Source organism: Anopheles ziemanni, chromosome 3, assembly GCF_943734765.1.
Source record: "Anopheles ziemanni chromosome 3, idAnoZiCoDA_A2_x.2, whole genome shotgun sequence".
Classification (NCBI taxonomy): domain Eukaryota; kingdom Metazoa; phylum Arthropoda; class Insecta; order Diptera; family Culicidae; genus Anopheles; species Anopheles ziemanni.
Genome location: NC_080706.1, coordinates 69,399,319 through 69,426,140, shown reverse-complemented (window position 1 = coordinate 69,426,140; position 26,822 = coordinate 69,399,319). Strand labels below are relative to the sequence as shown.

At 44.3% G+C, this 26,822-nt stretch overlaps 1 protein-coding gene across 1 annotated transcript in view; it reads left to right on the top strand.

Annotated features, from left to right (window-relative positions):
- LOC131285370 (frizzled) overlaps positions 1-24,562 on the top strand; it is a 207,123-nt gene extending 182,561 nt beyond the window's left edge. Inside the window, exon 5 of the mRNA XM_058314223.1 lies at positions 24,030-24,562. Coding sequence (XP_058170206.1) covers positions 24,030-24,562 — 533 coding nt within the window. The remainder of the gene's footprint in view (positions 1-24,029) is intronic.
- Positions 24,563-26,822: the final 2,260 nt, after the last annotated feature.

The following is a 26,822-nucleotide window of genomic DNA, read 5'->3' as shown; positions in this document are numbered from 1 at the left end:
CTGATTGGCTTTTTGATCATGAATGCCATCACACAACAGCGCACACGTGTGCCTTTTACCCGCTCCGGTGCAAAGTGTTTTATCTAGTTCGTTATCACCGTTCAAAAGACACGCGCCTTTCGGTGAAGAAGCCCCACGAGCTGGAGTCACTTTGACCAACCAGTTTGGGTCCGAACCCTTCCGGAAGCAATCTGACATACAGAAGGTTGTTGTGCAAGTACGTGCACAACCTGTATCCTTTTGCTTTGCGAACCATAGCAATCTTTTTTCCCCCCGCTTTGTCATGCCCGTCAGCAGAAGCGCCTGACTCTCCTGTGTGTGTGCGAACTCATTATGGGAAGCTAATTATTCATGTTGTCCGCTCGCTCTACACCTGTTTGTATTTTTAAGCTTCAACACAACGCTGCACGAAGAGTGAATTCTTTGGCGGATGACTTGACCGTTTTTTTTTCTGTAAAACAAGAAAAGCAACCCGAAAACAAAATCCTTTACCTGCTCACAATTTGCATAATTTACCGAACCTTTTAACTGCACGGGGATCGCTTTTAGTGGCCTTTTCGATTTCGAATCCGTCCTCTTCCCGAGTTTGGCTTTTTGCTTTCGTTTAGCAATTAGGCACGAAGCTATGCATTGTTTAGTCCCTGTTTTTCGGGAGGGATTTATGTTTTTTTTGTATCTCAAATGTACTACTGCGCATCTTTTTGAATTTTCCAACAAGTTCTGCTTTGGTAATTATTAATTCTTTTTGTAACGATTGTGTAACTTTTTGAAAGATGATTTTGTATTGACTATTTTCTACCATCTGTCAGAAGTATAAAAGTTGTTGTAAGAACAACAAAAAAAGTTCCAGGGATTATCGAATAACTAATCCCTTTACTAGAACAGAATGTGTAGAAAGGAGGAAAAGTGAACACAATCAGATACACATAAAACAGCGGGATAGATTTTCCCCGGTTCGGAAACTCGTTGATGACACCCCGTCGGGGGGGCGGGGACGTACCGAACCCGTTTACCATTAAGCCAAGGTGGACACCGTCGAACGCCGTTCGGATTAACGCATCTTAAATTATTACTAATTGAATAGTCGTCGAAAGTCGTCCAATGGCCTCCTGCCAAATCCGGTCCGGGTCGACGGCAGCAGGGGGTGTCGATGTAAAGTCGTTCGTTTCTGGTCCACCGTCCATGTTTGGACACTCCGGTGAACTGATTAGGTTCCCAGTTTCCCCCACCACCCCCCCTGGTGGAATAAATTTACCATAAATTCTCACCCAAAAATTCCCCAACTTTAAAAATGTATCAGAACTCCCATCCAATAACTTATCGTAGTTTAGGGTGCAGTCGGACACTCGGTGAGGGAGAGACGCCCCACGGAAGATAACTCGAGCGGAAATCGAAAATATTGACACACGACACACACCGGAGCAGAGATATCAGAGACCCGGACAGCTTAGGGTCATTTGTTGGCGATGTTTACGAGCGCCCCCCTTGCACGGATGGAAATTAAGTTTTCCGGTTCTCTACACGCCCTATCCTGGGCTGCCCTTTGGTTGTACTCCCCTTTTTTTCGTACGGAAGTGCCTCATTTCTGAACTTCTGGGTTCGACATTGCTCGAGAGCCAAAGCAAAGGACCGAAGCGAGACCTCATCGATATGATACGTGTACTGCAAAATGCGCACGACTGCACAAAACCGTAATCTGCCGGTTCACGTAAACGGCCGCAATATATAGATATCACGATCTCAATTTAAACTTTCCCCCCAGTATGTGGGGTCGTCCGTGGACTCGCCCCCCGGTTTTCCTTGGGTTCGAATAAGGCACGGAAACCGCAACAGGGCAAGATATTGCATCGATTAGATTAAACTTCTTATTCTTAGGATGAGGTCGTCCCCCCTGTTTGAGCCAACAATCACACATTGGTTTGGGGGAGTGTGTGCAGCGGGGGATAACCACAAACAGTCAGTTTATATTTCAAACATTGCGGTTAGCATCCGCAATTGTTGGTACGAAAGCGATACACGGGTATTGAAGTGAGAGAGAGGAGAGTTGTGCAATTTCCAGTGAAGAACCCTGAAGCTCTAGATTTATCCACTAATATCTCAAAAAGGGCAATCGAGGTATGATACGGTGATCCTTTGTGATTTATTTTACTATTTTTCCCATCTCCATCGGATTGCTCAAGCCCGTAGAGTTGTGATAGGGTTAGATGATTTTTATCATTCCGACGTTCCGTTTTTTCCCATTCGTATCGGAGAATACGAGATGCTTACGTTTCACAACAATATATTTATTTGTGCATAGTGGTTACGGACTTGAGTGTGCACTCTTTTAGACGGTTTCCCAAACCATAGCAAAGGTTTATGAAGAAGTAGAAGTATCTTTCAACCAGACCGTTGGCTTCCATTCGTGTACGCCGAGGCTGCTGGGAAAATAACATATGTTGCCATATACTCTTCACTGTTGCGGAGCTTGAATGCAGCAGACGATCTTTATTCCGCTAAAAGTGCACTCAAATATCCATCGAGTACCAACCGGGGGTCTATATATTTTATTTCCCTACCTCCTCTTTCTCTTTTTCGGGTGTCTTGGCACCGGAATTCATGCAGCACGACTTTTGCAGCGCCACGTCGCCGTTCGTGACGCGACCCAAACTCCTGAGTCGCCTCGCCTCGCCTGTTTGCTCGAACGACTTCATGAAATCCGCTGCCACTGACAGTGTCACCTGGATCTGCAGATAACGGAGCATCGAGAAGGAGTGGAGTGGGGGGAAAAAAAGAACAACCGGATGGCGAAAACATGACGACATTTCCTTCGACCGTAATATGCAGTTCACGAAAAATGAGCGTTAAGATAAATCATCGGATTTTCGTGCTCTTGTGAAGAGGTGAAAAGATGGCGAAGGAGGGGGGGGGGGCAATGAGGGGGGTAGGGTCGATGCAAGTACACCGACCGACCGTGGTTCGACGTCCACAATCTGGTGTTATTACACGTTCTTCAATATACTTCGCCACCTCGTACCGAAAAGATCTCCAACGGTGTAGACTATTGGTTTTGGCAGATGGTCGAATGAAGTCATAAAAAAGGCGTCGTCCCGGCTTCGAGGGCCCTTTTTCGGTATCCACTCACGTTTGTAACCACTCCTCCACACGGTCCACGGGGACCAAATTATGTCAACAGACACGCACGCACACACACACACACACACCCTGTAAGGTGTCGTCGGTGTGGAAAATATCGAGTTTCCAGGAGCAAAAAATTAAATAAAAGTCTCTCCTAAAAAAAAAGACTACACCACGTTGAAAATTCGTACCGGTGGCGCTCGTCTTTGTTGCGGGAAAATATACCGGTCGGTCTCTCGCAGTACCTTTCCTGTGTCTCGTTTTTTTTTTCTTTACTTTAACCTCTTAAAAAAAACATCACAAGTCGCCGTAAGTATGGAGGGCCATCTTTAAATTGATGGTGATCCTTTAGATACAACTGTTGCTCATAAATCTGTGTTGAGCATGCGATTTATTACGGCTGGGCGATGTGTAGTACCAGCGGGTGATGAAATATGGAGACGATTACGCTAGTTTAGATTGGCCGTGAACGGTGCTCCCTTTTTTGGCTTCCTTCCTACACCTGGTAAATCGCAAAGCTTCATATTTTCCATATGATCATGCCATTCCCTTTGCAATATTTTTTTTTACACTCTGAATTAATTAACTGACGTTTCTCATCAATCGTGGAACGAATGGAATTCATTTAATTTATTAGAAAACAAGAGACATACTGTCCGGTTTTTATTTCCTTTTGGTATTTCCTGGTGGTATTTCCTGTTGGTATTTTTAAATGTTTTCCATATGTTGACTTGCATCTGTCAAACATTCCTTATGATATTTTTTTCCTATTACTATTCTACTCCGTTTCTGCATTCTCGTCTGGTGAGGAACAATAAAAAATTTAGTTTGGTTTATTATAATCAATTGAATTCCAAATGCTTCCACATTTCAAACGGACCGAAGAAAATCGTTGGAATAACTCTCACTTTTCCTTCTTATTTTTTTGTACCTTTTGATTCATGTGTTAAAAACATCTGGAACATTAAACATTACAATTTGTTCAATTTTGCTTGATTTGTCAAAGAATAAATTCGCGGAGTTTCCTTTTGAAACTCAAAAGATCCTTTTAGATCACTTTAAATATTAAGTCACAATATTGTTGAGAAATTATGATTTCCATGTTACTTCTTCTCGGCGTAATGTCCTTGTTAATCACGTCTGCCCCATGAAGGGCTAGCAAGACTTCTACTCTTTGAGTGCGTAGATGCAGTTCTCTCCTGTTCCAATTCCGTGTTAATGAACATTGAATACACTCAATTAAACTAGACGGTATTTCAAATTTCACCACGAAATTTTACCCATTTTAATTGACGTTATAAATTCATACTCGAAAAAAAAAATTAATTATAAGTGTTCTCTCAATGCAAAAATATGATATTGTTAAGCACTGAACTTCTTATCACATAACCACAAAAAACTACGATCATTCGATAGTGCTTTTTTTTTTGTTGCTATGAAGTTTGCTGATTTGTTCGGTTTACGGCACCGATTGGTTTTATTCTATCGATATGTTGCCATTCGCCACGACACCTCATGGGTAGCATAGCGAAAATATATTCGAAAACCCACCAACCAAAAAAGAAACGCTTCGAATGGTGTCAGCTTTCAAAAACCACATCCTTTTTTTCCCGACCCTTCAGAGTGTGCGCCCCAATGGGTGGTAATTGTCTGCCCTCGGCGGATGAAGATTCCTGCTGAGTTCCTATTAAAAGCTTTGGCGGAGCTGTCGGAGACAAAGGTGCTGAAGCATAAATCCTGCCCCTCACAAAATCCCAACTTCACCTGTCTCGTCCGTTCCTCTTTGCTTGCAATCTGATTGTTTTTTCCTCGCCTTGGCGAATTTAATGAAATCCGGCAAAATCTCAATCCGTGAGAGATTCTTTTCGCAGTCGCTTCTTTCCAGCCCGGGCTGAGACTGTTTGACTTTCATACTTTCGTCGCCCCAACCACCCGGACCGTGCCCGCATGTTTCACCCCAAATAAACTTCATTGTCACCTGTGAGATTGTGCCGAGGCCAGCGCTTGGTGTAATAAATTTCAACTTCAGTCGCTTTTTGGTTTTCCTAGACCTCCAAGAAACCAACGCAGTGGATTAAAGACGTAAAATGAATTCGCTACCATTATTGGGGTTTTCTATTGGTTGGTTTAAATTGTTCTTATCAGGTAGCAAAGTGACAGAAAACAAGAAAGGGATCAAAAAAGAGATTGGTACTTCCCAAGACACTTTTTGGTGACGTTTGCTGCAAGTTGAAAATGTTAGTCCCCGTCGCGAAAACTCTTTCCAGGTGTTCCCTGGAATGGCTCTTGACGTGAACCCATTCCGTCCGGAGGGATCTCCTATACCAAGGTGTCGTCTTAACTTCTCAGCATTCACCTGCCAACTTCAACGTTCATCAGGGGTGTGGAATTATGTCACCAGGTTTTATTTTCGGCAACCTTTTTGAACTCCCAAATTCCGCAATCTCTTTTCCGATGATAATGTTTTGCGGAAAAATGGAAGCCTTTTTGCTTTACTGAAGGCCTGGATGGTTCTGACAGCAACTTTGTCCAATGAAATGTTGTCCCCACGTAGTTGCTGTTGGTCTGCATACTCTTATCGCTTGAGTTCTTCGCCAAACGTAGGAAGTGCACTTCGGAGCGGGATAGACCATGGCTTGGCCTCTACCGGGAGTGTCGGGTTGAGTGTGTTCTGCTACCTGCTCTAGTATATCTTTCCCCCGGAGCTACTGCACGCAGCATATTTTGCATGCTTATGAATAATTTATTCTTTTCCAAGCTCTCGGAGCTTGCGTTCGCGGAAAATATCCCAGCACGTCGGGATGTGCCAGTGAAGGCTACACCATCTCCCGGCCTTGTTGTTGGTTGTTTATTTAAACATTTTACCAGCTCCTCCGCCTTTGTTTGTCCCAACACATACACTCTCTGTCACTGTATTACATTCCACAAGTTCCCCGGTATTTGCCCTGCAGCGAAGTAGCTGATCTCTCTACTCCAATCTGGTGTGCCTTGGCCAGAACTGCACTGACACCACGAGAGTGGTACTTCAGCACCGACAGTTAGGACCTCGCAGACGATGGGCCGTCAGTCTGATTTTTTTTTTGTCGTTGTCTAGAGTCGTTTTTCCTCCCTCATTCAACCGTATGACGATGCAACCAGAGGCAGCAGCTGCTAGATATAACGCATTTCAGCATGGGTAAGCGTAGAATGGTCCCAGCGCTCGGGAGGAGAGTTAGAGAACGTTCCGGGTTCAGGGAATGATGGATAACTGTTCCCCTGTATATCGTGTGACGACATCTTCACCTTGTTAACAGAGTGCGAAACCGTCGAGGGAAGCGAGGAATTGAAAAGCAACCTACACCACCATTCAACCACTTCGCGTATTTCATCGGTTTTACATTCCAATCTCGATGCGCCGACAGCTTTCAATAAAAATGTTAAGCCCACCCCCAAACGTCGCTACCAACCGGGATGTTTGTTGGTAAAGAATTCACACACTCCCCCCGCCCAGCGGGAAAAGGGAAAAGAAAGGAAGAAAACCCCCCCGACATCTTCGCGGCATCGTTCGCGACACGCAACAGAATAGACGAAATTAGTGTCATTTCCATCGTTAGCACACACTTCGGCTGAATGTCATCATCATTATCCCATTATGCCGCCGACGGTAGCGCAGCGCGACCCTATCAGTCAATTTGCCATAATTAGCGTCGGAGGGGTTTCGAGATTTTCCCGCTCCGCGTCGGTTGCTGACGCCACATCTTGAATGTGTTTGAGGTGGCGTTTTTTCGTCGCAAAGAAAAGTGCCGTTGAATGCCCAGGTGCCGTTCCGATCTAAACGTTTTCCCCCCGGCATGAAATTCAATGATGCTAGGTGGAGAAATGGGAAACATTTGACCGGCACAACATGAGCGGGAAGGGGAGCATTTTTTACAGTCCCACGCGGATGAGATTTGAGTGGAACTATTATGCAATTCTGTCACTACTACCGCTAGCCGTATATGGGAACCGTTTTATCTGACAATTTGTTGAAAAGTGGTCATACTTTTCATTAAATTGCTACCGGGTTCTTAATTGTGTTAATTTGTTAAGAACACTTTTCCTATTAACGAAGGCTTTAACATTTCTAGAATTGCTTTATCTTACTGCTAGGTGTGACTCATTTGCAAATTCATCCTCGTGTTTGATAAACAAACAAGTAATTATTTTAATGAAGATAATAACGGGATTTCTCCATAAACAAATACTCGGTTATGTTATTAAAACCTTACAGCTTTAGATTCTTTCTAGGGTTGCCTATCGAAAATTTCCTGGAACGTTTTTGTAGTGTTGTACGTAGTAAATCTTTAGGCGAGATTCATTCATATGAATCTTTCACATAAGATTCCTTCAGATTGACTCTTGCATCTTTTGGGATTTAAATCTTCAAACGTTGATGAATCTTACGAAACCTTAGTGAATCTTCATGAATTTCATAGATCTTTTCACGTTTTTGGTCTTTAGTTTTCTTCAGTTTTCTTTTGAAATTTATGAATCTTTCGTGATTCTCTCACTGATTAATGAATCTCTAACACGAGGCAAATTATCATTCAGAATCATTCGGAATTACACAACTCTAGTTTTTTGCCATCCTTATCATAAATACACACCTGCTCGCATCTACTTGAAGTATTTAAAAAACTAGATGTAATCATTCTTTTTGTATTTCTTGCCTTGTACAAAACGTTAGTCAGAAAGTTGTTTGTTTAGCGTCTCAAGTACTGAAATTCAACTGTTCTGTTCTGGGCTTAAAGTTTTATTGTTTTCTTCACTTTTATGTGTCATTTGGTTGTTGACAGTAGTAACTACTCTCCCCTTCCAAGTTAAGATATGTGTTGTAACAATTTAACGCACATTTTTAAGACAAAATCCTCATTCAATAATTTTTGTAATATAAGTTGACTCACCATTGCTGGTTACTGCGAGGAATTTGCCTTTTTTTTGCAATCGTACTCACTCTTCTAATTCTATTTGTTTTGTTTATCCTATTTGGTGCTAGTGCTTTTGAAGAGCTTGCGTAAACTATAATTTTCTCCCCTAACCTGTTTGGTAAACATTGCTTTCCCGCAATAAACTCGAGATGGACCCCGCGTTGATATCTTCATCAGGTGACTCTTTGAGGTGGCGTGCGCCTGCAAACCAACATCACACTTCCAAAGTTACACAAACCGTCCATCCCGTTGGCAGAACAGAGCCCTCGGCGCGGCGATGGTTCGCCGTCAAAGTGTGGCAAGTTAACGCTTCCGACGTGCGGACGTATCAGCAATTATGCTGCAAAAATAGGAATTCAAACCCGTCATGCCGTCACCTAGCTGAGTAGATAATATCTAGGCGTGGGTAGGGGGGGACTTTGGAGGGATAAAAAGATACAACCTCAACTAACTTGCCCCCGAACAGATGTGAACGTGGGTTACTTTCGGACCGGTTCTTAGGCCCGAAGTAATTTCCACCCATTTCGAAAAGATTATTTTTCCTTCAGATGATTCTAACGTCACTCCCCAAAGGGGGAGGGGGTTACACATAACAGTGCTTTTCTTAACTGCTTTCTGTGGCTAAAATGGAATTGAAAGCAATTCCAAACCCCTCGGGGATAGCGAATGGTATGGAAATGGGGAAGTTAATTTAATTATAATCGATCCCACGATCCCGGCCATCAATAAGGTGAAGGAACGCCCACAAGCGCCCCCTCCTCCCCCTCCTCCCCCTCCTCGCATCAATCGATCGACTCTCCGCCAGGAAGTGTTTTCCGTTATGCGTGGCTCTGATGAGCGTCCCGGGTTGGGAAAGCTTCCTACACCGGCGCGATCTTTCATCGAAATTATGAAATAAATCTCTCCTCCAAATGATAGATATTTTCGTTCCCTTCCCGTTCGTTCGTTTCCGACCCCAAAAAACAACCCTGGGTTGGGATTCTGCCAAGGTGGTAGAGTTGGGTAAAAGGTTGTCTTGATGTGATGGCACTCCGATGGTGATGGTGTACCGAAGGAATCTTCACGAAAGTGACGGCATATCAAGAATGAATTCCTTCCACTCCACGTCGTGTGAGTGTGTGTGTGTCACAGGAAACGCTGCATCGTGGATCATCTTTTCCCGCCTCCAAAGGAAACAAGAAGCGCGATTTAATCCGTTGGCTGAAGCAACTTTTCCCCGAAGCTCTCGGAGGCGCACCGGTTCAACGTTTATATTCGCTTATCTTTCATTCGCTCGTGCTAAAACTTTGTCCCCGGCCAAAGAGGGGCTTGTCACGACGAAGAGAAGCCAACTCTCCTTCCTCCAACGACGCCTCAGATTCCGCGTAGGCTGCCGAGACTTTCTTTATCACAATGTATCGCATTTTTGCTTGCGAAGCGTCTGGGAAGATTCCTTTCGGGAGGTGGTGGTAAAAAAAAGGTAAATAAACATGGAGGACATACCAAAACGAAGGCATAAAGCGTCTTCGACGGAGCCCTTTGCCCTCGGAGCGATTATCCGAGCCAAAGTTCCCGCCGACTCGTACGCGGCGTTAATAAACGATTCGAGAATCTGTCCACGTCTCTGGAAGGTCCAAAGCGAGGGGCGGGGTTCTGAGTGCGCGGAGTCCAAGGAGGATCGATGACTTGTGACCATCGGAGGCACACACACAAACACCAAGATTAGATGTAACCGGTACATGATTTATGCGGTTTCGTCTGCGCTCGAGCTCCCTGGTGTACGAACGACTGGTGAAGAATTGAGGCACTCCTCCGGTGCGTTGTCCTTCGTGTTTTCCTCACTAAGTGTGGTTTAACTTCGCTCATACTGTGGGTTGGCCATAGCACTCTCCTCCCGGATCGTCCTCCCTGTGGATGACCCGCGCGGCGAGAGAAGAACCCCGTTAGAAAAAGGCCACTAATGCTGGCTTACGCTTTGCGACCAAAGATAAATAACCATTCACCTCAATCTCCCCGAGGTGGAAAGGAGGTCCCCCAACGAATGATGATGGACGCGCCGCAAAAGGTCGCCCGGGCCTGGCTGGTCGGGTGATAAACTGCATTGCGGCCACCGAAGCCATAATCGAACTCACCTTCGGAGATCAGCAGGAATCAAGATCGTTAAAAATGACGAGCCTCGAATGGGAAGGTATTAAAATGAAATGTCAAACTATCGCTCGTTCGTGAGTGTTATCGCCAACACAGTCATACACAGGCGGTCGTCAAGTGGAACGACAGTCCGGAAAACACGTGTGTGGTCATAAAACACGGAACTTTTCGGTAGCGATAGCCATACCCCGAACAGATGTAGAACTCGACTCCACACACATTCGTTGAGGTAACTACTCTACGCCATCGGAGGAAGAGATCATTCTGGGAATAAAAAACTATCCCTTTTTGGAAAAAGAGTATGATATTTTTATATCGCAATTTGTTGTGGGACTTTTCATGGGCAATCATAAACATGTTATGGAACCGATGGCTATCAAACCATGCACAAACGATAGGTAACGCGTGAAAGAAATTAATTATAATTCTTTATTGAGTACTCTACATCAAGAGATTGGTTTGATGAAACATTATATCGTCACCTGATGCACGTTAAGCTCATATAACGTCACGCTGAATGGTTGAAGGCAAAAGTCATCCAAAGCTATTCTCATTAATCGTTTAATTTTTAACTATTTTTAACGGTAAGCAGTTTCAGAAAACACTGGATACTGGATACCTTCGCTTCTCTATATCTATAAAATTCTTGTGTCACACATTGTTAGTGTTTAAACTCCTCCTAAACGACTGAACCAGTTTTAATAAAACTTTGCACAAATGTTTCCTAGGCATGAGAATAGGTTTTCAACTATAGCTCATGTCTGGAAACTGCAAACTTTTTTGATGAATTACGATTTTCTCTGGTCATGTATTGGTTTCTTTGTTTGCATTCTGCAATGACATATAAAGTGTAATCTTAACTCGCAAGTATAAACGGTTACAGCAGCATGCTTTTTCACAGAGCATGGTGAATTAATTTGAAACAAATCACTTATTTTCCATAACAAGAAAAATAATCTTTAAATTAAATAAATTTGTTAGTAATAATAAAAATGTCTGTTTAGGTGTGGTATCTAAGACATATCAAAGAATCCAAACGTCGAAGCAAAAACATGGAAACGGTGAAGAGTTAAATGTTAAAATACAAAACTTAGGCTAGATTTTATATCATATATTTTCATTAATCCAGATTGCAACTCCCACGATCTACCTAGTTTTTAAACTCCTCGATTTTTACAGAGAATAGCACTTATAGAAAGAACAATCAAAGTGTATAGTTAAAAGACAAATGTTTTCAACAGTTGTATATCGTCCCAAAAATGTTAAACGAGAGCCAGCCAGTTTCTAAAAAAATCTAAAAATTAAATCTGAAACTACCAACTCAAACGATAAATTTGAATCCTCCATTGTCAATTGACACAAATTAGGCAGCTTTCCAATTAATTACAGTCAAACAAAACACAAAACATTCCGGCCGGCTCATTATCTAGCAAAGATACATCATATTCTGCAGAAACCATTTGAGTCAAAGCTACAAAAACAGGGAACCTTCAGCGAAGCCGGAAGCCTACGATAACACAAATTTAATAAACCGTTGAACATGTCTACCATAAATTGTGCTCACGCGCCGCCCGAAATTAAAACACACCGAAAGATCAGTAGCTTTTAATGTGCTTTTATCGGCATTACTAAATCATCCTTAATGGCAACGCAAATCCAAAACAGCAGACATAAACCATTACGGTTCTGATAGCGGCGGAAACGGAACACAATCTCTGCGCGAGGAAATGGAAGGAAACTGGAAGCTGGGGGTGAAGAAAAACGCCATAACGCTACAGCTCCATGTAATGTTCGGTTCGCGTTTTTGTGCGCCTTGTTTCATTCGCATTCGAATGTCCTTTCGTAATGCGCTATCGTGGGCGAAGATCTCGGGTGTCTTATCCGGGTTAATGGGCTTCCGTAATTCTTGCCGGTGATGGTTTCTTTCCCACCGACGGTGTGTGTGACCTTCGAGAATAAAAGCTCGCTTATCGCACGATAATATACGGTGAGCTTACGGTGTGTGATATGGTTTCGTCATCATAACTGGCGGCAGCAAATCGTCAATATCGCGCTGTCGGGCGTAGGGTTACGCTTTACGATCGCCGCAACTTTCCCATTTCGCGAATTGTTGTGAGCGACCAGCCTACCCTAGGCAGAACCTAGCCGCACTCCATTTCGGCGAGCCGAAGAAGAACTCGAACGTGATCCCTCAGGTTTTATGACCCGTCGTAAATTTTGCCCGCCCAAACCGTGTACCATTAATTTGTCTTTAATTTGGACCCGGTCCCGGGGTTGCGCTGTGTCAAGGAGCCTCTAAAACGAAGCCAACCGAATGACGGCCGAATTTCGGTCCCGAGAAAGCCCCCGCGAAAGCAAAGCACAAATTGGTAAACATCAACCAAGCGTAACCTCCTCCCGTCCTCCGGCGAAGTTTCCTAATTTATGAACATTTATTAAATATGCTAAATCTCTACGAGAAAACCGCGGCGGTTTCGGTTTCGGCCACGAGAAATCACGACTTCTAAAGTTAGCCCCCGCAGAACACACCCCTCCCAAAGCCTTAACGATGTTCGATGTGCAAGATTTCTTCCAAATCTGTCGCAAATCGCAAATAAGGTTTTGGGAGTAGCGGAACCTAGAACTTAATAGATTGTTGATCTTTTCGATGCCGTCCGTCGTGGGTTTTGCCGGGTTCCACGCCTTCACCCCGAAAGTCTATTTTAACGACACCTACTTAGAGGTGGGGACGTCCGACGGGAGGGGAAGTGAAGCGCGTTCGATCGTACATTATGCCCCGGTGACATTCCGTATCCCAATTCCGTCAGTAGCGTGATGATGCGAATCAAGCTGGAAAGATCAAAAGTTGAACAGCGGACGGAGGCCTGACTGTTTACCACCGCGCAGCCGGGAGTCTGCGCCTCCGAATTCAGGGATCAACACCGGATCAGCTAGTCTTTACGCGGGCACAACAGCGGCTTCCAATGCATAACGGGTCTATTGTGGCTGTTCTGAGAGAGCCGGCTAGGTATTTCCAAAGCCTCGGAGAAAAAAGATCGGAGGCCTAGCGAGATGGTTGTGTACGATAAATTTACGATCACTGATCATGCTGGAAAGCAGATCATTCTTCGTGCTGTGGCAACCGCGACAGCGATAAAATGGAAGCCTCCCGAGAAACAAACCCTGTATTCTGGAGTCGATTTTAATGTCCGCCTTAAGCCCTCGGACCGGTTGATCTGGTCTCCCGAATGGGGCGGTGAATGGATTTGATGGAGCTCAAGTCAGTCAGTCACTCGCGGCATCACATGATTCCATCGGAATGTGTCCCCTAGCGGCTCGGGAGAGCTCCCGGAGAATTCGTAGCGTAGGGATCAGAAGAAATGAAACATATTGTCGCCTGTCATGTCAGACTTTCTGTTGTCTGGGGAGGGAATTCTTGGGAACCATTTTTAAACACCCAGATAAACTCTGTCCCTTTCAAGCTAGATTACTTCTTCTACGGTGCGGCTATATGTTTGCCATTGTGAAAGACAGATTAATTGTCTACAACTGGAACTTAGAAAAAGTTACTAATGCCAATGGTTTGTGGTTTTTAAAAGCCTATGGATTCAGTGTGGGAACAGAGTTTTATGCTATTTTACATCCTTATTGTGACTTTTATGCACTTTAGCTCGACTTGGCTACTCGCAGTCTCTGTAATATCTTCTGGTTAGAAAAAATATTGAATTTATCCAACCTCCATTTCCGCTCTGTCCCAGTATAGGCCCATGAATATTCCATTCCCCCATTTTATTGGTGTTATTTGGTCGTAAAGTTTAATCGTTTTTAGCAATTTTCCAGTTTCGCATGCTGTCCCACAATGGGCCTAGTTAGTAGCCAAACATATTTAGCGCTAATAGGAGCTCGTCCACCTATTTGCTTAACCCCATGGTCTGGCGAATTTTACGACCGCAGACGGTGGCCACCATTTGGAGGAGAGTTTCTAATTCGTTCCGCGCGGTTTCGAGTTCGTTTTCGGAGTTCGGTTTTAGCGCTCGATGAAATTGGATCTCTCTCCCTGGTCGACGGTTCCCCGTTTCCTCGTTCCATTAGCTCCAGGCGGATGCTAACGTCAGCTATTTATCAATCAATCACACGTCCGTAAATCTTGGCCAGAATTTTCCACTCCGGGACCACCACCGTCGGCGGTGGTTCTCCGGCTCGTAATAAACACTGTCGCCGTGAGCTGCTTGTTTTGTCCAAATAGAAAAATTCTAACGTGCCCCGAAAACCCGAAAGTCTAGTTCCATAAAGCATCGCAGCACACTTCATAACAACGTCGCCGTTCGGTGTTCGAAAGCCACAAATAAGGCATTGAATTCTAAGCCAGAACGAAACCAATGGGAATAATTTATCTCCCCGTCCGATTGTGAATAATTAATTTCCCGAAAATCAGAAACTCGTTCAAGCATTTCGTTCGCACGGTTTGGTTTTGTCAAAATCCCGAACCCAAACCGCACACCATCTCATTACGGGATGGACCCGTGCCTGGTTCGTGCTCGGAAATCTCCACTCCTAAGAGGATCCTCCCGTAGTGGATGGTGTCGATGTCTTCCCTTTACGTCCTCGATTTAATTAGGTCCCACCAAAATTCGGCATCCATTAGCCTCTCGAGAGTACTTGCAGCTCGAAGAACTCCAGAGTGGCACTTTGGCACGAAGTGTGTTCTCTGTCCCCTCGTTCAGGACGACCCACACACGTGCCGTAAAGTCGTAAACCGAAAGCGCACTCATTTAAAAATAAAGACATTAAGTTCCGCACAAGTGCAGCTCCCATTACCGACGACCCCTTGAGGCTGTTTGTTGTTCTCCTCTGTCTTTTGCCGAAAGGTGACACTCAGCTCCCCAGTCCTAGGGTTTATGGGTAGGTGCTGCATCTTCTCTCGCCCATAAACGATCCATCAGGCGCAGCTTAGTGCCCGGGCATACACCTATGATTATCCGGTAATCATGATCGTTTATTTTATTTCATAAAATTTAATGCCTTCGAGAACCGAATGTACCGTTCGCCGTATGCCTCTTATATGGTGTGTGAGTGTTCGGGTCCTTTCCCCATTGTGCCGTTTGTGCACAAAGTGACCGCAATAGAATGTCCATCCTTTTCCCCGGGAAAGCACCAAGTCCATCAGGTGCAATTTACGGTGTGTGCAATCTGCAGGCGACCTCAGAATGGGTGATCCTCCATTACACGGACTGCAATGCAATTCTCCTTTTCCAGGGCGCTCTCTAGAATTGCTCCACTCGTAGCCCGAGGGCTCCCTAGAGCTGCGTGGTCTGGTGGTGCTTTTAAACAAATTGAACATCGGCGCCTTTGGCGAGCGATACGTAACGGCTTCATTTGTCGACGTTGAAATTATTTAATGTTACATTAAGTCCTTCGCCGTAAACAGAGGATTCGGTGAACTCTCGCCGTGTAATGTTTTGATGGAGCGTGCGCAAAAACCCATTAGGAACCTGGCCGTTCCAGCGGACCGCGGAAAAGCGGAAACGTTTTCCCCCGCCCGGATAAGCGGGTGACCCCCTTAAAACTGCTTTTAGCACCAAGCGCTTTTGATTGTGTAGCATCAATCAATTATTTAGCGATGGAAAAAGCGTTGGATGAATGTTTTATCCATACATAAAATCAAGCCAACGTCGTCGTCGTCCTCGTCGTCGTGTGTAAATCATCCTGGGCATGCATTTCGCCGTATGCTCGCGCCCTCCTCCCTGTCACGAGTATGAACGCCAATGGAGCTGATGTAATTTGATGGAATACCAACGGCTTTACACCGACGCTTGCTTCCATCGTCAACCTTGGTGGAAGCTTCTGTTCACTCTCCGTAGCAAGTTGACGTCGACTCTACCCAACCGGATGCCAAGAGGGAAGCAGCACGATGATGATCCTTCCTTTCGCGAGAAACGCCTTCGAACGCGGCTCCAGCTGCGTTTCCACTTATCTTTTATGTGATTTTAATAATTTATTTTATTGAACCATTTATCGGCGTTATCGGTGTTGGGATGAAGGCAGCACTCTCTGAGATGTGGCATGTCAAAAGCCCCGGTCGACGTGAAGACGATCTTCACTGAGGAGTGTCTAAGTTGAGCCGGTTTTTTTCCAGCCGGTAATTTCGCCCTGAATGCAACACCATCACCGAGAGGCGAATGGATGTAAAATTAGGGTCGTTAAGTACTTGCATCGACTCCCAGCAATCGGTTGATCCGGGAAGGAAAGGCGGTCGATGGTGCAAATTACATTTCTTGTTTGTTGTGGCGGATGTATCAAACGCGAGTCTTAAAATTACCAACGATAGCGAAGGAGCATCGGAAGTTTAATCTGCTGCCATTTCGATTAGATACTTCTGAAAGTACCCCGGCGTGGAATTAAACTTGCCACCATCTTCTGGGAGCTTCCTTTAAACGAAGTTTAAACCCGTTCGACTCACACTCATCCGGTAAAGAAGCAGAGACACGTCCAGCTGCAATCAAAACCCCGACACGATACAGAGGGCCGGCCCAGTGAAGTAGTAAAAGATTCATTTTAAATAGCGCCATAAATTATCAATTTTTCATTTCTATTACCGCGCCCGGCGCTGTCAACGCCGAGCGAACACTAGCCGGATCCGATCGTACCGAGTTTCCACCGTCCGGGAGGGGTTTTCGGTGAAAAATGGTCACACACAGTGTCCTTTTTTCCTTCATTCGATTCATCGCAAGGCGACCACACTTTTTCTCAAGAAATAGTTTGTGCTCGGGGAAAGGAACACTCCCGGCATAAGCGGGACGGTATTTTCCTTCCCAAGGATTCGAAAATGCACCAAGGAGATGCCCGGCACCCGGCGGGGCTTGGACATAAATTTTCTTCATTTTCATTAGATGTGGCCCCGGGGCCATTGAAAAGGAAATCCGATATTAACGGTCTGTAAAGGAAATTTCCAAGAAATGTATCACTTTATAGCTTGCGCCGCGGCGCTGGTTTTCCTTTCGGCATGCAATTTCCTCTCCGCATCGTCGTTGGGGCGTATCTTAGACGGATGGAACTGACCGGAATCTAAGTGGGTTGTCCGTGATTTAATGTATCTTTGTAGCAATCATGACACGGCTTTGGGAATATTGCTTCAGCTCATAAATAGTGCATAGTTAGATAAAATAAAAATTCATCGTTGATTTCTTATCGGGAACATCCTCCCAATGTGACCTTCGACCAGGGGTCGGCACGCGATTTCCAAAAAGGGCCAGATGATTCAAGATTAAACGAAAGATTTGATGTTTTCAAAGTCCTCAACCTTTAGAATCAACCTTCTAAATAGTAAAGTTACTTTAAAATTGATTTTTTTGTAAATTTTAAATTTTATCGTTGATTTTGCTTAATAATTTTCATACTTTCATTTTCGTTGAATGTTGATCAAAATATAAATTTTGGGTTTATTGTACTGCTCATTGCTTTTTTAAATTGTACTTGAAATTAATCCTGTACCCAAATTATTTTTAAATATGTTAATTTTTCTGGCGTACTCTCTGAAGTGCTAATATAACTCAGTTTCGATAAGTTTGCAATTTTGTGAGCCGCATTTTAGTTCGTAATAGGTATGAAAAATGTATTTCTTGAACGTTGCTATTTTGGATGCAAAGTAAATGAGTTTTTGCCGTAGGGTTTTGGATGAACCTCTCGACGCTAAGACATTTTAGAACGATCAAATATGATGGAAAAAGTCTAACAAAATTGATAAGAAAATGCCACAACTCATTTAACAATTTCATTCTTCATTTTGGGTCAAAACAAACCTGACATCGTGAACAAATTCGATAAGAATTGAGATGGGTTTTTTTGTATGAATCACTATAAGTTTTTTACGAGCCAAATAAAATCAGTTAGCGGGCCGGCCTTTGCCGACCCCTGCCTTAAACGAAAGATGGATTCCCTTTTCTAAAGCGAGACGATCGGGAGGAATTTTATCGAAGAAAATAAGAAGGTTCTAGAAATTATTATTATCGCCCCCGGGTTAGAGATCATCTGATTGGAAACACTTCTTTTTTTTAAACGCCCTCGGTATCGATCGAGGTGGAAAAACTGTCCGCAGAACAGAAGCCAGCTCGCTGATTAACTAGTTTATCGAAAAAGGGGTTTCCCGGTTCGTGCGAATGGAAGCTGGCAGGCAATTGAAGAATTAATTACACATTAGGATTCCGTTTGGCAGCATCGCGTGCTAACGCCGCCTGTCATTCCGTACTTTTCCCAGTGTTCGTCCCAGCGGGGGTCGTCCGTCCCGGTGTCCGAGCGCATGCTGTAATTTTCCACCTCTTCCGCGGCGGGCAAATGTCGTGATACCGGTTTCGCCGCCGCCAACGTGCACCTCCGCCTTTCCTGGCGCTTGTGGAGAAAGCTGCACCGGAATCGGCTGGAGTTCCGTGTTAGCGCCCCGTTGGTGCAAGATTCTTGATAGAATGGCGTCCTACGGTTTTTTCTTCCCCACTTTGCCCACGCCAAGGGTCCGCCCGTTGAACAACAAGGTTGAAAGATGGCCCCGCGGGGTCCGGAGGTGATTTTCCTATCGATTTTTAGCCCCCGCACTCCCTCCCCTATGGCTCTCGAAATGCCCCGAGGCGAACCAAAGTGAGTGCAAATGATATAAAGTGGGCATAATGAAAGGCTTCCCGGGGATAGAGGATCGCTACTGGCCATACTTTTCCCCCGGGGGCCGCTACTCCCACCTTCTCTGCCACCTCCGGTGGTCCGCTGGCGGAGCTGAACAAAATCCGTTAGTGCGGAGGATTTTGTTCTTCGCGACCTCAACGAATCCAGAGCGTCCGCGAGATGTAATGTCGAGATTAAACGCAATTAACGTCAGTAACGAGTGCAAATGTTCTGACAGCTTCCCGAGATCGCTTGATTGATTTCACGGCAGCGGTAGCTTTCGGTTCGGAGAGCCGTCCGTGCTCGAGTGGGCCCGAGCGATAAAAATGGCCCCCGGAATCCAGAACCGAACATTTCTTTTCCTTGAGCCAAAGCGTCTTACAATCCCCGGGATATTCTTCCGCAAGAGATCATGGCTTAAGCGAAAATACTCGTTCAGAGCACTTCAATCATAACCCTCCAACGGGGTGGAGTTGGGGAGGCAACCGGGGGAAAGCAGCGAACTTCATAAACACCTTTTTTAATGCTCCCACACGAGAAGAGGCGCTGTGCCGGGCAAGGGGTTGATGATGAGGTTGCGAAAAATGGCACAACTTTTCCCGTTTTCCCGCCTCCGCTACCAGATTGAACGCTCAGCTGCTGCAGCCCACGAATTACTCCATGGTGCTGCTGCCGGGTGTTGGGGCAAATATATTGTATAGTTGCCCGTTTTGTTCCTCGTCCGATTCGTGTTTGATGGATGAGAATGGAAAACACATCGGTCTGCATCAAAATTTCATTCAAATTTGTCCGAACCAGCTTGAACGGTTTGTACGGCGTTCAGTTGTTTACCAATCCGTTTGGTTGATGTATTAACATGTTTTCTTCACTGGCGTTTTGTTTTTAATATAGTTGATAAAACAAATGTTCAAGTGTTTCATTTCATTTGATGGCAAACAAATTTTTCTAACGAAATAATTTTTTAAACAATCAAAATGCTTCTTATACACTTTTTTGTGTTTCTCTATCATTTTTGGATGAAAGTATTATACATACAATTTTACACTATTATTTTTAATTCTGTAATTTACTCTATTTTTCTTGCATCTTTGTAACGAACCAACCCACTTACTGTTAAATTAAATTGAAAATTTCAGACTCTACAAATTGTTTCCAAATTCTATTCATCTTATTTATTTTTTGTTGAACATGTTTGTGTTTAACAAGCATTTTTTAATTGTCGAATTAAGCTCTAAAAATTAAAATTGGGCGAAATATATTCCAACCTTGTTGGAGTATGAACTACAAATTGTTCAATTTAAGGTCTTGCATTTATCGACATTTAGATAAGCTGTAAATTTATTTTCTCTTATCGTAACCGTTTGTCTGTAAATTATATTTTATTCCTGAAATTCTGAGGAGATTATTTGATGTGACGGGATGCTTTCCTTTGATATCATATGTTTATCATATTCTTTATAGTTTTACTATATAAATCTCATGGTTTCTTTGTTAGGTTTTTTATACAGTTACCTAAGTAACTTTCTATTCGATTATCTCACTTTCTCCAATCATAATCTGAATCGAACTCTCTCTCAACTTCCCTAACCTTTCTTTTTATACACACTTAACATTTTTTTAACTTCCTTTTCTATATCCAACTCTCATCTATATTTACCTTCTTTTATTCTATGTTTTATTTCAACAAAACTAGCGTAATGCTTCCAAAATTAACTTTCCGCTCATCCATGAACCATTCCGTTATCTTCCTTTCCGAGGTTCGAAAAAGTATCCATCAAAATCAACGCAAATCAGTTATGGTACGACCATCAACAACTGCTCACCGTTGTTTACGTTCTTGCCTCGGATAAAGTTGGGGGGAAAAATAAATTTCAGTAATGCTGCTCTGTGTGTGCCACGCTGCGCTCCATCAGCATAGTTCCCGTAACCCAATCAATCAAAATCAGATCCTTACGTGCAAATCTCTCGAGATGAAGCTGAAGTTGAAAGCTTTTACCGAACCATCATAATTCTCCGCTCCGCTATGGAATATGTTACGTACGTCGTGAGCATGTGTGTGGGTGTTTGTGTGTGTGTTCTTTCCCATCCATGTGCCAATCTCTCGCTGTATAAACATATCAAACCGTCCCATCATCCCTTCGACAGGGCAAAGACCCATCGCTCGGACCGCGTCGTCCCTTAAGATAACAAATTGGATGCTTCAAAGAAAGAACGGTCGGTGGACGGAATTGGTGGAGAACTCGAAAAAACAAACAAACCAAAATGGAATAGAAAGGAAAAAAATGGGGAGAGACAAAACTAGTCGTTGATGAAATTGCGGTTAAACTGACAACGTTTCCTCCGAGCGTTATTTCCCCGGGGCATAATCCGGACCCCGGGCGTTCGACGGATTGTTTTTCCTCCTCCTGCTGTCGATAAAGTTTTCCGACCCACCGAGGCGTCCTTGCACCCCCCTCTCTCTTTAGTCCCTTGTCCTGGCGGATTTGGCTCCTCTTGCGAGAGAAAAGTGCCCTTCGGAAACTCAAATCCCAGTTTTTATATGTGTGTGTCTGTGTGTATGAAGAACAGAACTATGGTAACTAGGGAGGAGAACATAAAGAAGAAAAAAAGCACCGACGACCGAAAGAAAAACATGCGGTGCAAATTATGCTCCCCCCGGAACGAGTTGTGCGAGATCTCCGGGACCGGTGATGATCATGTTTCCACGACTGTTTGAACAATATATATGATAATTTATGCAAATCCCGTCTCCAACACACACACCCCCCTCTCCCTTCCACTGATTTTCCGCACGCGATAATCACTATGCGCCTGTCGCGTAAGCGTAACGAGAACATTCCGCATGTAAAACCACAACTCGCACACACACACATACGCATGGTGTCCGCGCGTTGGAGCGTGCCGAGCATGTGGAATGAAATCGCGGAAAATTCGCGCCACCCGAGAGTGGGATATTCGAGGGTTTTCTGTTTTTTTGTTTGTTCGTGAAACAGAGAATCCCAAATAAAATAAAAAAGAAAGGATGGGGTTTTCCGTCACGCTGCGCACCGCACGGATGCTGAGAAACGAAGAAACCCCACGAGGATGATGATGAGTGTTCCAAGCGGAGCAGAAAAACAAACGGAACGAGAAAAATCCGAACGCCATCCGCGAATGAACGGTCAACTATTAATTGTTACCGTGCGATGAAAGCGGAACGATAAAGCTCCAAATCGCGCAAAACGGTTCGAGTTACCACCACCACCAGGCATAATCGACCAGCATGTTATCTCCCCGGGTGTTCGGAATGTGCGCCACGCGAAAATCGATACCGGAGAAGAGTTGTAGGCGCACATGCGAAAGGGGGGGAAGTGTTACACTTATGGGGGCCTTAAGGGGTAAAATGAACGGGGCCCCTATGCAATACCGTAGATTATGATAAATTTACATCAACTTTGTATACTTTTCAACAAATTCAATATTACCTTTAACTATTTTCTCTATAAACAATAAGTTTCTGCGGACTATTCGGTGGTCGATTTTAACAATTTTGTTTAACAATTCTTATTCAATAAATGAAATTGAAAAAACGGTTTTATACATCCCCTTTAAGAACTGCTTAATACGTTGACTGCCATGTCACCCAAAAGTGGGTGACAGCAGCAATTAGTTCTTAAAATGATTTTAACACATATGTAAATTAATGAAAATGGAACATACAAACCATAGTAATATTCATTGGGAAGCAAAGTCTTTGCTTGGCCTTCGAAAACCGTTGGTTTGATAAATGTTATAAACACATTTTATTAAAAAAGAATATACTAATAAAGTGTGCTAAAAACGCTTGACTGCCATGGCTATCATTTTTGGTAGCCAGCTGTCATTAGATCCCAAAAAGTTTTTCTCAGATAAGTGAAGGAAAATAGAACATACAAATTATAGTGATATTAAAAACTAATTCTTTGGGAAGCTAACTCTGGGCTTGGCATTTGAAAAAGGCCGGTCGGTTTAACAAATGTATAAACGAATTTTGTTAAAAAAGATTGTAGTAAAACAGTGTGCTAAAAACCCTTGGCAGTCAACGTGTTAAAAACGTTCATCGTTTTAGAACTAATAATGATTTTCATTTGGAATGCGTTTCGAGTGTTTTCTATATGTATGGAAATATCTAACAGGACATGTTGCATGCTACATATCAGATAGATGAAACAGTTTAGCTTTGTCAACGCATTCTTTCAGTCCTAAACTTGATATTCTCCAAAACCTTGTTGATTTGTTGGAAATACCTGAAGATTTGCTCTAAAACAGCTTTCTTTTATTATCCCTAATCTGTTATTATATACCTCACTATTCTTACATTATTTCGTTCTGGTTCTAAGCATGAATTTCTATGGAATACAGTAAAATTATCCATTATTGTAAGACTGACCCGATTCCAACCTGTCGATCATTGAGGAATGTTGATGAATTCTATTATATATTTGTTTAAGTTTAAATCTCGCGAACTTGGTCAAGATGTTGGGTGGGGAAAAGGGGATGGAGGGGGAATTGTATGTGTGTGCGGTATTCGTAATCGTTTCAGTTTACAACTCCGCACCGCCAATGGTTCCGTTCTGGGTGGGAAAGGTGTGGAGGGGTAAAATTAATCCCCAAGAAGCCCAACACAATCGGAACGTAAACGGAAAACTTGTTTCAGTTGGGTTCCATCTATCCCCCATCCGACGACCGACCCCCCCACTCAAGGTGGGGAACCCCTGGGAGGCAACACCCGTTCCTGTGATTAATGCTCATATGTGCTCTCGCCTCGCACCGACATATGCATTGATACTTCAATGTTCATCGGGGAGGTGGGGACCCCACCTTGGGGAGATCTTTTCCCGAATGCGGGCTATAAGAACCAAGCCAGCCAACCGTTTTTGTTGTGGCACGTCGGCAGAAACATAACGGAACTGTGCCGTTCCCTAATTTAATTACAGTTCTTATGCTTCCTTCGGGCTCTCTTTTCTTGCTCCCCATCTTCTCCAGGGTTTGGTCATCCAAAGAAAGTGGGCGAGCAACATCACGCCGAGTGTGTGTGTGGGGTGGAACTTGGACTTTATCAGAGACTCCATGCAGGGGGTGAATTTTATGTACATCTTCCTGTCCTTCTGACAGATCTTAGCTAGCTCTTCTTTCCCTTATTTGCAAACTGCATTAACTTATCTCGTTGTTTTCCTCTTGCCTTGCTTCCAGGTGACGTCCTGTCAGGTGTGTGCTTCGTCGGCCAGCTGGACACACACTCGCTCGCGATGTTCCTGCTGATCCCGCTCGTCATCTACCTGTCGATCGGCGGGATCTTCCTGCTGGCCGGCTTCGTGTCGCTGTTCCGCATCCGCACGGTCATGAAGCACGACGGCACGCGCACGGACAAGCTCGAGCGGCTGATGCTGCGAATCGGGTTCTTTAGCGGCCTCTTCATCCTGCCGTCGCTCGGCTACCTCGCCTGCCTGTTCTACGAGTACTACAACTTCGACGACTGGATGATCCAGTGGAACCGGCAGATGTGCAAGATCTTCTCGATACCGTGCCCGGCGGCGCGGCACCCCGCCGGCGCCGAAGACGACAAGCCGATCTTCCACATCTACATGGTGAAGTACGTCTGCTCGATGCTGGTCGGCGTCACCTCGAGCGTGTGGCTCTGGTCCGGCAAGACCGTCGTCAGCTGGCGGCAGTTCGCCGAGCGCCTCCAGGGCAAGGACACGCGGAGCCGCGGGGCGTACGTCTAGTAGAGGGTGACGCGGGTGCGCATCATCGCTCACCATCCGGCGGTGCGCATTACCGCGCGAGTCATTAGATTTTAGACGTCAGACACCAGGGGTTTTTTCGGATGGTCCTTCCCTGTCTGTATCAACATGCACCACACGTCATCATCAACATGGTTTTCAAACACCAACACTCATCATCCTCACAACACATTACATCTTATACATCGCCCGACGACCGGAGTCGAAGCCGCGACCACTGCGAATCACCACGAGGATTGTGGTGACCGGAACAACTTCCTCTAACACCATCACCATCACCAACATCACCACCATCGTCATCAGCATCAGCAAGCAGCATAGATAATGCATTTCGTTTGAATTAATTTTACGAATGACCAAATATCTGTGTATATGTAGTAGCATGTGTAGAGTAAGCGAGGCTCTAGTAGCTCTGATAGTGCAGTGCAGTGCAGCGAAAAGCGTACTTAGAATTATCCGTTTCGAGGGTGCGCCCAGCATTAAGGCGCGTCCAAACCGCAAACCGCAATTATTAGACAGCTGTGTGTGTGTATGTACAGGTTCTCCCTTAGAGGAAGGCTCCATTAGTAGAAAGCTCTACGTTCTCTGAGCCTCCAAAACCCCAAAACCGCGCGCCGCGTTCTATTATTCGCTAGCACTTTTGGCTTTCCTCTTGCAGAACCCGTTTTGGTGGCGTGTGGCACCCTGCGCTACCAATAATCGTTGATGAATTATGCATTCAACTAACTTAAGCTGGTTTTACGCTGCAAAGATAGGGGACGGAAAAGAAATTCACATGTTTAATTAATTGACACCCGCGGGAGGAAGAGGAGAAAGTTTATACATACATTATGTGATGCATTTTGAGAGTAGGCTATATATGCAGCTGCGTTTAGGGTAAGGATATATACATAGAATCAGTTTACATTACTAGTAGTTATAGTACGTTTCGATGAGCGAGGGAGAGAAAGTGCGAAGGGATGGAATTTATCGCTCGAGAAGTGTCAAACTCGGCAGCCAATAATCCAAATGTAAAGCAAAACTAGAATACCTACACTGACCCGCATAGACGAAAGTTCGCTGTGCAACGGTATCATGCTTTTACGCTTGTTTTCTACACGGAAAGCCTTCAACCGTTGGCGTTAGTACTTGTCCTTTGGTTCCCACCAAACCACTCACCACTCACGGGGGGGTTGGTTTGGTTGGAAGTTGATTTCAAAATATCAAATGGAAAGTAAACCAATTCGAATAAAGATTGGAAAAGAATGATCAAACAGGGCGGCCCGATACGGAGGAACTGGTGCAAACGTGCCGATTACCTGGTGTAAAGCTTTGCGACAAAGTGAATTGTACAATTTAAAATTTAATTGGTGTTAAGACAGTAACAAAATACAGAAAAAGTAACATTCTTTAGGATGAGTTTACTCGAATCTGATTTGTCTCAGTCTTCGTGGTAAATTAATATTTGACATGAAGGATATTGTTATCTAGGTTAACTTTAATCGTCACTGCTTGAATCAGTTAGTACCAGCTTTATTGGAAATTATATTACCATTCAAAAAATGTTTTTCAAGCTTCTCTTAAAAAAATGTACTGTCGACATTGATTTGGTTTTCATGTTAGAAAAACAAGCGTGAAGAATGTTATCATTGAGAAGGGAACTTTCTTGTACTCCGGTTACTGTATATAGCAGTACATCCCACCCCCGTGGGGATGATTACGAACCTTTAGTTTAAGGATAGAGGCATAGAACTAACACTGTACCATAACTACCTTCCGCTATTACTACACCTCGGTAGCAAGTAATATCGCAGCGTGGCCATTCGAAAGCAAAGCGTTAAACCTGTGCCCATCTGGAGATCTGTTTCCGTACTGGCACGAACTTCCTGTACATAGGATCGCATAGTTTTCTAAGAAGGAGTAAGCCAACGCTTTCAAATTAACTTATCGGGATCTATCGGGTGAGAATAATTCCCTCGAGTAGCTTTTGACAATGGCGGTGGATCCATCTCTCCGTTCCAAACAGTACCGGAATGTTTTCATGTTGTCGGTAAAATCTTTTGCTTAAAAGGAGGAGTCTTTTGTGATGTAGAATCGTGTTCGGTTCTCTCTTCGGAAAGGGATCTTCGTATGGCTTTACTCCGGAAAGCGGACCGCAGCACATTTCAATTGCGATGTTACACGATACGAACGTTAGTTGGTTCCGTTCGGTTCCAAACGTTCCGGTGACCAAATGTGGTCGCTTTCACGATTAGAACCGGCA